General features: G+C 38.3%; 1 protein-coding gene across 1 annotated transcript; it reads left to right on the forward strand.

The window, feature by feature from the left end:
- Positions 1 to 8,906: 8,906 nt before the first annotated feature.
- On the forward strand, positions 8,907 to 11,851 carry LOC127632308 (uncharacterized). The gene is made up of 3 exons (XM_052110838.1): positions 8,907 to 9,155; positions 9,288 to 9,581; positions 9,857 to 11,851. Exons 1-3 carry the CDS (start codon positions 8,939 to 8,941, stop codon positions 9,982 to 9,984), a joined length of 639 nt encoding a protein of 212 aa, XP_051966798.1. The 5' UTR covers positions 8,907 to 8,938; the 3' UTR covers positions 9,985 to 11,851.
- Positions 11,852 to 12,253: the final 402 nt, after the last annotated feature.

Genomic DNA, 12,253 nt, shown 5'->3' on the forward strand with positions numbered 1-12,253 from the left:
AGATATGCCAGTTTGCACTGCCTCATTCTGGAGGTCGGGGAAAACCGGTGATTCTTAGCCCACTACGCCACGCAGTCCCCAACCTCTCCAGACATTCTGATTGGCTGTGTTCTCTACAGCCAGATTTTCTGCTGTTAATTGTATTTATTACCACTTGTTGTCATGTGTAAGTTGAATGTCAAAATGTATATTATACCTGTTATCCTGCACATTCCTTGATACCAAAGATCTCAATTATTTCATATACAATTTGCTGCTTATTTCATTGTTACAGTGCTTAACTATTCTATTTTTAAATATAGCTTGTAAATCCTAGATTATACATCTAATACTTGATATTTGCACATTATCTGGTATCAAATATTCTACTTACCATGACTTTAGTATTGGCTTATTTCATTCCGTCAGTGCTTAACGATTCTATTATAGTTTGTAAATCCTATTTCATACCTCTGATACTTGATATTGCACATTAACTAGTACCAAAAATTCTACTTTCATTCCGTCACAGTGCTTAACTGTTATTCTATTGTTAAATATAGCTTGTAAATCCTTGTGCCACAGGTCAGCATTGCAGTTATAATGGTATATTCTACGCCAGAGCTTTACTCTAAATTATTACCACTTAACCTATTGTTAGAAATGACTTGTAAATATGATGTTATACCTCAATTTATTTGGTATCCTGCACTTTCTTTGGTACCAAATATCCTCATTGCTTATGTTTACTGGTAATTCTTTTCATCCCAGAGCTGACCTCTTTATATTATTAACAATTATTGTAAGTGTTACAATAGTGTTTTTTAAAAAAAAAAAGATTTTTTTTTTACCAAAATTGAATTGGAAACCTGCATGTTCTTTAGTGTGTGTATATATAATGTTTGTATTTTTCTGTTATTTATATTTCAGTGATCTGACATCTTGTTTCAATGACAGTTACTGTACTTTGAAATTTGGAATTAAAACGCCAAATGGAAATTTGTCTGGTTTGATCAATCGTTATTCTTGATAAACTGCATGCTATAAATATATATATATATATATATATATATATATATATATATATATATATATATATATATATATATATATATATATATATATATACAATAAGCGGCGGCAGATCGCTCGGAAAAAGCGTTTGCCTCCGACGTTCCGCGGAAGGTCCGCCTTTGATATAACGGCGGCGGAACGGCGGATGGCCAGCGGGCCGGCCGCGGAACGAAGGCGGTAGGAAGGCGGCTGCCGCTTTTAAAAAGCGGCTGCCGCCGTCAAACGTGTTTGCGATATCGCCATTCTGCCGCCGGAGCACCGCCAGCGGCCCGCCGACTTATTGCTATCTGGGTCATTCCTACTATTCAGTGCCATTTCAGCTTGGTAAATTTCTATCAAAAAAAGTAAAAATTTCCATGATTTAATAATTTTATCTGAAGAATGGCTTGTTACACTACAAGAAAAATATATTGGTCCAGCTCAGGATATGACTCTTTAATAATTTTGACCAAATTCTTCACACATGCAAAGGCCAAATGTCCACCCTGTTACCGGACATTCTCATCTCAATTAATAAATGTTTTGAATTCACAATTATTGTAATATTTACATTTTCTAAGAGCTAACATGTCCCTCACTTTACCCTGCAAATGTATTTTAACTTAGTATTCATTAACAAGCAGTATCTTGAAAAAAGTTGCTGTATTTTAAGGCACAGTGGTAAATTTAACACATTTCTTTTAGAATAAAAAGACATTTCAATGGAATTTTGCCCCATTTTTAAATTATTTCATTTTGCCATTTCATTCCCTAAAATTAACCACAAAAATATGCATAACATTTGTTGAACTTATTTTATTAACTTAAACCAACACAGAGGTAACAGGGTGGACATCACACCACTGAACAACAATAAATGTCATCAACTCATTTACCCTGGCACCCCCTGATGAAGAAAGACACATGTCCACATCAACATTCAAACTTAAACATTTTTTAGATAACTTAAAATTCACACATTTTGAAGTTCATATGTTTACAGATAACAGTAATAGCAACAGTAAACTACTGAACAAACCAGCATCCCATTAATTATAATACCAATTCAAGCTTTAAACACTTATTTATTTAGCATTTACACCTGCTCTGTTACAATATGTCCACCCTGTTACTGTGCAAAACAGTAACAGGGTGGACAGTAACAGGAGGGACATTTTATGCTAAAGTTAGCCATTGCTACTCATGTGATGAAAAACAAGCTAGTGCACAGTGATCACTGAGGAAGATTTTTAACCTGTTTATTAACCATATTTTCAAAATTAAAAACAATTATAAGTTTCCACTATAAATAGGCATAACAGGGTGGACATGTTATGCTTTACCACATCAGTGAATCATTCTTAAATATTGAAAAAAGGGTGAATTAAGGAGTGATACTTACTCTGCTTCTTGAAGAGAATTTGCCGCCAAAAAGTATTCAAATTCCTGAGAGTCATGTGATTAGAGTAACAGTCAAGGGGCGTGTTCAGAGGGATTTTCCATCAGAGTAACAGGGGGGACATTCAATTCAGGGACACAACATATTTGAAAGACTTTAAGCATTAAAAATGTATTACTAACAAAAAATATATTTTGTTGAGGAATATTATAAATAAGAATATACAACAATATTGAAAAATTTCGAATTTATTAGATTTTTATTACTTATATTTGTGGCTGAAGTTATACAAGCTTACTTGGGGACATGGCAGTTTACTCTACTTGCACTAAAATCAGGGTCAATATTTTTTAATTAACTAATCCTGGGTACATATTTTTGTGTTCTATGGTAAAGGGGGGTTAAGTATTTAAGATGATCATTTAAAAACAAGTATTAGCCCATTTTTACTCAAAATATACCACATTATGTCATGAGGACTCAAATGGCACCGAATGCTAAGAATGACCCATCTGGGAACATTTCACATATTTAAAAAAAATTGACATTGGAGACCTAGAAGCTGCGCTGAGCGTAACTTACACAACACACACAAATACTTATTAAGCATGCTAAAAAACACATAAAAGCAACAATTATTAATAATACTTACAGGTTGTGATTCGGATGAGGAAGCTGATCCAAATAAACTTGGTACTGAACCTTCCTTCAGTATCAACCGGCTCGCGAATCCACACTTGAAAGCATTCACGTTCTTAAAGCAATCGTCATTAAAATGACGCGAACACAGCACAAGGTTCGGGCTATACTTGTGTGGTATAGTTTTAAATATAAACTCTAGCCACTGATTCTTCCCATGCTCGTCCCTGGGCAGTGAAAAAAAGGTCGCTTTTGATATGCACTTCAGAACGCAGTGTCTTGTTGTCGACAAGATGTTTTCAAGTTTTCCCTGGTGTCTGCGCGCGCAATGAGTGGGTGCGGACAATTTGATAATTTTTTGTCTTGACGTCACAACGAAAAGGAAAATGACTCGTTGGAAAATCGATTCATTACATTGACTCTGAGTCAACTCCTATTTTTGAGAGACAATAACTTTTTTTACGGTGAACTTTCATATATAAAACTTTGCAGGATGTTTTTGTTCACTTAAATCTGTTACACACTACATGAAAGGTAGTTTTCAAAATTCCATAATAGGTGCCCTTTAAGGAGAGATAGGAGCATCGTGTAGTAGTGAGGACAGTTTGTAGTTAAAAATTGTAGTCCCTAAAATTCTTCAAAATATTATTTTCACATTCCAAAGTTTGTTTCCAGTATGCTATATGACTAAAAAAACAGTCTTATTTTCCCAATATGTCTAATTCTACATACAGTATACAGTATACTGTACATATACAGCATTCACTAAAAAATCACTTAAATTCACTTAAATCATATTTTCTCATTCCAAAGGTTGTAGTAGGTTCCCAGAGGTTAGACTGACTCACTACAGGTAAGATTATTGCAGTAAGTCCAATTGTATGAATACAGTATTCAGTTATTTTAGAAATCATTAAAATTCAATAAAATGCTATTTTATATTATTCTGAATATTGTAGGCTCCCAGTGGGATCACTGACTTAATATAGGTCAAATATTGCCAGCATATCCAAATATATGGATATATACCAAATATACAGTTTAAATCATCATTTATAATAATTCACTAAAATTGTGAAAAGAGTTAAGGTGCGTACTCCAGGTAGGGAAGGAGGTATTGCCCCTAGTGAAGGAGTTCAAGTACCTCGGGGTCTTGTTCACGAGTGAGGGGACAATGGAGCGGGAGGTTGGCCAGAGAATCAGGGCAGCGGGGGCAGTATTGCACTCGCTCTATCGCACCGTTGTCACGAAAAGATAGCTGAGCCGAAAGGTAAAGCTCTCGATCAACCGGTCAATTTTTGTTCCTACCCTCACCTATGGTCACGAAGGCTGGGTCATGACCGAAAGAACTAGGTCACGAGTACAAGCGGCCGAAATGGGCTTCCTCAGAAGGGTAGCGGGCTTCTCCCTTAGAGATAGGGTGAGGAGCTCAGTCATCCGTGAGGAGCTCGGAGTAGAGCCGCTGCTCCTTTGCGTCGAAAGGAGTCAGTTGAGGTGGTTTGGGCATCTGGTAAGGATGCCCCCTGGCCGCCTCCCTAGGGAGGTGTTTCAGGCACGTCCAGCTGGGAGGAGGCCTTGGGGAAGACCCAGGATTAGGTGGAGAGATTACATCTCCACACTGGCCTGGGAACGCCTCGGGGTCCCCCAGTCAGAGCTGGTAAATGTGGCTCGGGATAGGGAAGTTTGGGGCCCCCTGCTGGAGCAGCTGCCCCCGCGACCAGACTTCGGATAAGCGGTTGAAGATGGATGGATGGATGGATGGAGTTAAGGTTAAGTTTGAGACAGGATTACACTGTTCTGTTTTTTAAGACAAATAATACAACCATAACAGTGTTGTGCAAAATAAAACAAACACTAACAAACAGTATATATATACAGTGCATCTGGAAAGTATTCACAGCGCTTCACTTTTTCCACGTTTTTATGTTACAGCCTTATTCCAAAATTGATTAAATACATTTTTTTCCTCAAAATTCTACAAACAATACCCCATAATGACAATGTGAAAGACGTTTGTTTGAAATCTTTAAGAAAAAAATCATACGTACATAAGTATTCACAGCCTTTGCTCAATACTTTGTTGAAGCACCTTTGGCACCAATTACAGCCTCAAGTCTTTTTGTGTATGATGCTACAAGCTTGGCACACCTATTTTTGGGCAGTTTCTCCCATTCTTCTTTGCAGGACCTCTCAAGCTCCATCCGGTTGGATGGGGAGCATCGGTGCACAGCCATTTTCAGATCTTTCCAGAGATGTTCAATCGGGTTCAAGTCTGGGCTCTGGCTGGGCCACTCAAGGACATTTACAGAGTTGTCCCGTAGCCACTCCTTTGCTATCTTGGCTGTGTGCTTAGGGTCATTGTCCTGTTGGAAGAGAAACCTTCACCCCAGTCTGAGGTCCAGAGCACTCTGGAGCAGGTTTTCATCAAGGCTGTCTCTGTATATTGCTGCATTCATCTTTCCCTCGATCCTGACTAGTCTCCCAGTTCCTGCCACTGAAAAACATCCCCACAGCATGATGCTGCCACCACCATGCTTCACTGTAGGGATGGTATTGGCCAGGTGATGAGGTTTCCTCCAGACATGACGCTTGCCATTCAGGCCAAATAGATCAATCTTTGTTTCATCAGACCAGAGAATTTTGTTTCTCATGGTGTGAGCGTCCTTCAGGTGCCTTTTGGCAAACTCCAGGCGGGCTGTCATGTGTATTTTACTGAGAAATGGCTTCCGTCTGTCCACTCTACTATACAGGCCTTATTGGTGGAGTGCTACAGAGAAGGTTGTTCTTCTGGAAGTTCCTTCTCTCTCCACAGAGAAATGCTGGAGCTCTGTCAGAGTGACCATCGGGTTCTTGGTCACCTCCCTGACTAAGGCCCTTCTCCCCCGATCGCTCTGTTTGGCCGGGCGGCCAGCTCTAGGAAGAGTCCCGGTGGCTCCAAACTTCTTCCATTTATGGATGATGGAGGCCAATGTGCTCATTGGGACCTTCAATGCTGCAGATATTTTTCTGTATCCTTCCCCAGATCTGTGCCTTGATTCAATCCTGTCTCGGAGGTCTACAGACAATTCTTTGGACTTCATTGCTTGGTTTGTGCTCTGACATGCTCTGTTAACTGTGGGACATTATATAGACAGGTGTGTGAAAAAGGTGAAGCACTGTGAATTCTTTCCGGATTCACTGTAAATATAATAAAATAAAAAAACTCCCACCAAACTCAACCCTAGCTCTCACTTATCCCAATATCAACCCTAATGCAACCCTAACCCCAACTCAAAACGGATCCAGCCTTTAGAATGCGCCTATGTCATTTAGGTACATTTTGGTAGTTTTGTTTTTAATAATTAAATACTGCATCTGTATAATAGCACATGCTGGCAAAATGTGATCTGTAGTAAGTCAGTCTACCCACTGGGAGCCTACTACAAACTTAACTCCAACTTCAGTGGCTTAGAATGGGAAAATATAATTTTGGTGAATGTTAGTGATTTTTTTTGCAAAAGTATTATAGATTGTATCTGTATAATTAGACATACATGATGAATATGACCTGTCAAGCATCCACCCCAAGAGCCTACTACAAATGTTGAAATGTGAAAGTATGATTTTCGTGAATTTTAATTAATTTATTTCTAAAATAATTGAATAGTGTATACATTTAGACATACTGTACAAACAACACCTCTAGTAAGTCAGTCTATCCACTGGGAACTTACTTCAAACTTTGGAATGTGAAAATTAGATTTTGGTTAATTTTACTGAATTTCTATTTAAAATAATTGAATACTGTACTCATATAATTAGAAACATTGAAATAATCGCACCTGTGGTAAGTCAGTCTATCCACTGGGAACTTACTACAACCTTTGGATTGTGAAATTAACATTTTGGTGAATTTTCTAAAATAATTGAATAATGTATTCATACAATTTGACTTAATGTACTAATATGACCTGTAGTAAGTCACACTTGGAACAACATTTTTGGGATTTTCTTTTCTTTTCTTTTTTTTTTCTACTTCAATCAGTGCTTTAAGTGGCCCAAAAGAGGTGCCGGTACTCTATTATTATGGGTTTTTTTTTGGGGGGGTTCTGACTCCCCTCCTCCCCTGAGGTAACAACAAGGGGCTTTATATACAGCAGTCAACAGACGACCTTATACAAAATAATAAATCCTTTTATTAGTTTGTGGATTTGCTTGAGCTAGAAAGAGCTACTGAACATAAATAAAATGTGCAAAAGGGTATTGAAAATTTTTGAACAAAATGTATATAAAATAAATTATAAACCATAATAACATAATAACCATAGAACAGTAGAACATAAACATGTCTTGAAGATGGTTCATTTCTTTACCCCTGAAAAATATACAAAAGCAGATTCAGCAAAATACAATCACAGTACACTAAATGAAAAATGAGATATACTGTACAAATCATTAGTGTCACACACTACAACCCAACTTTTGATTTCTGCTCATCAGCCACTTGTAATTTGTGGAGAAATACCGGACTTGTGCTTGAGACCAACATTCTGGCCACTCATGCTCGCTAACGCGGCTGTTGTCATCGGTAGAAGTGGTGTCACTCTCGTCCTCGACGCCACATGTGAGAACCTCATCGACAGCGGCACAAGTGCCGCTTTCATTAACTTGCGTCTAACCTGCAGCGATATCATTCTGGCTTGGTGGGGTGTCAGACAGCGAGTCCTCTGATTCTGACCTAGTTCTTTTATTACTCAGAGTCTGAAGCCAGGTGAGCATATTAAATGTTCAATGTATTTGTATTTTATTTGCATTTATGGTTGCGCGTTTCACACACCCACCGTTGTGTTGACACTGACAGCGCCGCGGCAAAAGCGACGCATGCGCTTTTCACTTGTAAAACTCAAGGGTGTATGGGTAATGTAGTCTCTGCTCTCGGTGGGACGAATTAGTTAGCGTGCATTGTGAAGGGCGCTCTGAAAAGCGGCAGCGCAGCCAAATGATTAAAACAGATGTGCAAATGAGCGTACCGGTACGCTAAAAGCACGTTCTGGGCGCACGGAGAGGTGGCGGTACGCTCAAGAGCTATATTTGGAAGTGGCGGTACTGAGTACCAGCGCGTACCGGCCCACTTAAAGCACTGACTTGAACACTGTATTCATACAATTGGACTTACTGTAGTAATATCACCTGTAGTAAGTCAGTCTATCCACTGGGAACTGCAACCTTTGAAATTTGAAAATACATTTCAGTGAATTTAAGTGATTGTTTTGTGTGAATACAGTATACATATACTGTATATGTATAATTAGACATATTGGGAAAATAAGACCAGTAGTTAGTCATGCATTACACTAGAAACAACCTTAAGAATGTGGAAATGACGTATAGGAGAATTTTGGTTATTTTGTTGCTAAAATAATTGAAAATATATACATATAATTTTTCACATATTGGGAAAATATGGCTTGTAGTCAGTATTTCCACTGGCAGCCTATTACAACCTTCAGAATTATATATTATATATATATATATATATACTTCAATATAATAGGCATAAGTCAGTTGATTGAACGCTTGGACACCACCGATGTTTTAGCACAGTGGGTTGAATTTTTAGACGGTCCCTTACCGGCCAATAATAGCCCATCCGGCCGTTTGGAGGCTTTATTCTGTGCTACAACAAATGTTGACTGTTTCAAGTGACGCGAAATGCCACTGCACATGCAACTAAAGTCGCAATAGGTTGAAAAAAAAGAAGAAGAAAAAAAAAAAAAAAAAAGTCGCAATAGGTTGGTTTCACGTGACGTCACGCTGCTGCATCGCGAGAGCGCGCAATTCAGATGGAGGGCAGGAAGTGAAATAGCTGAGGATCTGCCGTCTGGCAAAATGCCAATGTTTTGTGTAGTTTACAGCTGCTCCAATCGTTCTAATCGAGAAAAGGGAAAGGGTTTTTATAGAGTACCGAAGATTGTCACTCATAAAGGTGAGAAATGTAAAAAGCTCACAGAACAACGCCGTAAAAAGTGGATTTTTAACGTACTTCTGCGGTCGGGAGGAGCAGAGTCTGTTAATGCCCTTGTCTGCAGCGACCACTTCGTCGGAGGTATGTTAGCTAGCCAACGTGTTTTTTGTGTCTGTGTTTATATAGCATTAGGTTGTCATTAAATGCTCATTTACTTAGTAATGCTTATTAAGTTACCGGTAGTCTAATATGGACATAATTGGGGCATTTTAGGTTGCCCTAGCGCTTTGGGTGACGTTGAGTCGGTAGATTGGGCTCCGACGGTCAACCTAGGTTACCAAAAAACTAAGCCCAAATCACAGGCGTCTCTTAAACGAGAGCAAAGGATGAAGATCAAGGAAGACCAACAAAGACGGTCGGAATGTGCAGATGCTATGTTGGATCTCCAACAGACAGATGAGAGCCCGGATCTGACGCAGACAGCCGAAAGCTCAGAACCGAAGCAGCCAGCTGACAACAACCCACAATCAGAGGGGATCAGTGGGAATGGGACATTAAATGATAAAGGTAAATTATTGTACTAAGATGTGTAACCGACATTATTATTCATTGTTATTAATAATTATAAATTGTTACAAATGTTGACCAGAAAACTTGTATGTTTGTAAAAAAGATTACTTAACAACAATTCACATAATTCATATTAACTAAAATCACTCTATATAATTGGACCAGAGAACTTGCATGTTTGTAAAAAGGTTGTCAAAAAGATAACTTCACAACAATTCACATAATTCATATTCATGAATTAACTAATTATGCTCCCCACTGATATGTTGCAGGCTATGTAGATGTCGGATGCCAGACTGAGCTAACAATGGATGACATTGAGAAGATGGAGGATGTTCTGAGACAAAACACCCCATGTCACTTACATATCTTGTGCCTGGGGAGGGAGAGTCAGCGATAAACAGATCACAATAGAGAGTGGCCTCCTAAAAAACCTGTTACCTGGAGATATTGTCCTAGCAGACCGTGGGTTCAATATTGGTGATAGTGTGGGATTTTACTGTGCTTCACTACAGATACCTGCATTTACCAAGGGGAGAAAACAGCTGTCAGCGTATGAGGTGGCAGACACAAGAAAAATAGCGAATTTGCGTATTCATGTTGAGTGAGTTATCGGTTTAGTCAGAAGAACATATCAGATTCTGCAAAGCAGGGCTATGCCCATCGAGCACATGGCAACAAAACAAGGTGAGGCACTAGCATTGATTGACAAGATTGGGGTTATTTGCTGCGTCTTGTCTAATCTTTCGGAGTCTATTGTCCCATTGGAGTAAGGAGGAGGGAGGGATAGGGATAATAATCAGTCAGTCCAGTACCTGAGCCCTCACACATGTAGTGTCCAATACCTGATCCCTGCTTCTTGGCTCTGATGATGATGATAAATAAGAGGACATGGAGTAGTATTACCTGAGCCCCGACACATATCAGTCTGTTAATATGTTTTCAACAAGTGTAATACTTTTATCCACTAGTCCAATTGTACTGGCTATATGTATTATATATAATGAAATGGATTCTAATCTGTTATTGCACACCATGTTCTTGTTATTATAACAATTGTTGAAAAATCTAATCTTGTAAATAAACCACCATGTATAATTCTGTCTTCTCAATGGCATTTAATCTTTTGATTTAAATAATACAACAGCCAGAACTCACAAAGACCACACTCATAACAATAGTCAAAATGTAATCTTGTCTCATACAACCGTATTGATATAACAGCAATATCACACAGCCCACTTTCAAGAGTGCCTGGATCCTTTCATTACATTACACATGTGAGTTTGTAACTTGCTGTCCCAGTATTTCTGGAAGTATACCGTTTCTAAAAAAGCACTCAACTTTAGGGATAACATCATCCCAAAGTTCAAGATCGGGCAAAATCCTTTCAACAAAAATGTCATTGTGGTTCCACACAACAAAATCACAGTACTCAGCGTCTACAATGTGAAGCCGTTTGGTACCGAGGTTGTGGACCCATCCGCTGACAAAAAAGTTGTACGCCTCCAGACTTTTATATGCCTTCATTTGCTGTCTGGTGTAGTACGATGTCTGAAGGACCAGATAGTTGGTGATGTCAACAGCCTTTGTCAGAATTATTACTTGGCGGACCTGTCTTCCATAAAAATGAGCTTTTTTGAGAGCAAACGATAGTTAAAAACAAAATTAGAAAAATATTGCCCTCAACTGATTATGTAATGAACAATATGGCATAAAGCAATTAAGCCTCTATAATTCGCTGCAACGACAATATACATGAACACGCAAAATGATTGACCGGCAGAAAGCGTCGTTGTCAGTGGACACATTTTTTTTGAGACTGGTGAGATGTCTCTTTTGCATACCTTTCCTTGAAATAATCGCTTACAGCACCTTTAATATTTTAAGTGTTAACTTAAACTACAGAGTACAAATTGAGGCTATGGGGAAAACCCACAACCCCTTGCTACTTGAATTATTTAATTGTTTCCTTGGCCAGAGGGAATATAGGGGGGATTTAAATAGTTGTCATTAAGAATTCGTAGATGTTCATGTGCTTGTTTCGTGTGATGTCATTAGGGTGATCTGTGTCCTCTTTGGTCAAATTGGACCCTTGTTAACAAAATCTCAGTTCTCCTTGTGCATGTGCAGCTGAAGTGACGGTGTATATGCATTTCTGTGGAGAATCAACCTAATTTAATGACTGACCTAGAATCAGTTATCATTTGTATTTGAGTGCTATGGTTTGATTAAAATTGTATCAATTGAATTACAATTATTAACAACGGTAGAAACAACAATATTTAAATAGCAAATCTGATTTACTGTAAGTCTACTTGCATCTATTGAACTCAACTTAAATAGTTAAGTTCACTCTACTTGAACACCAAGTTAAATGAACTGAAATGCTCAAGTTTTGATAGACCCCATTACTCAGTGGAATTGAGGGAAGGAGTTTACTCAATTCAAATGAGTGCAATTAACTTATTAGGGGTTTTGGTGTATTACGTAAGTGCTGTGACAATCCAAAAAGAGGAATTAGAAAAATATTTTGTTTTTATTAACTACTGGTACTTTATTAAAAGAACTTTATGCATAGGATATATTACAACTCCTTTATACTTCATTACATGTTCCTACTCTGAGTGAACCACTACTGTGAAGGGTGATGTAAAGGTTGACTGTGA

This window comes from Xyrauchen texanus, chromosome 3 (assembly GCF_025860055.1).
Source record: "Xyrauchen texanus isolate HMW12.3.18 chromosome 3, RBS_HiC_50CHRs, whole genome shotgun sequence".
NCBI classification, from domain to species: Eukaryota; Metazoa; Chordata; class Actinopteri; order Cypriniformes; family Catostomidae; genus Xyrauchen; species Xyrauchen texanus.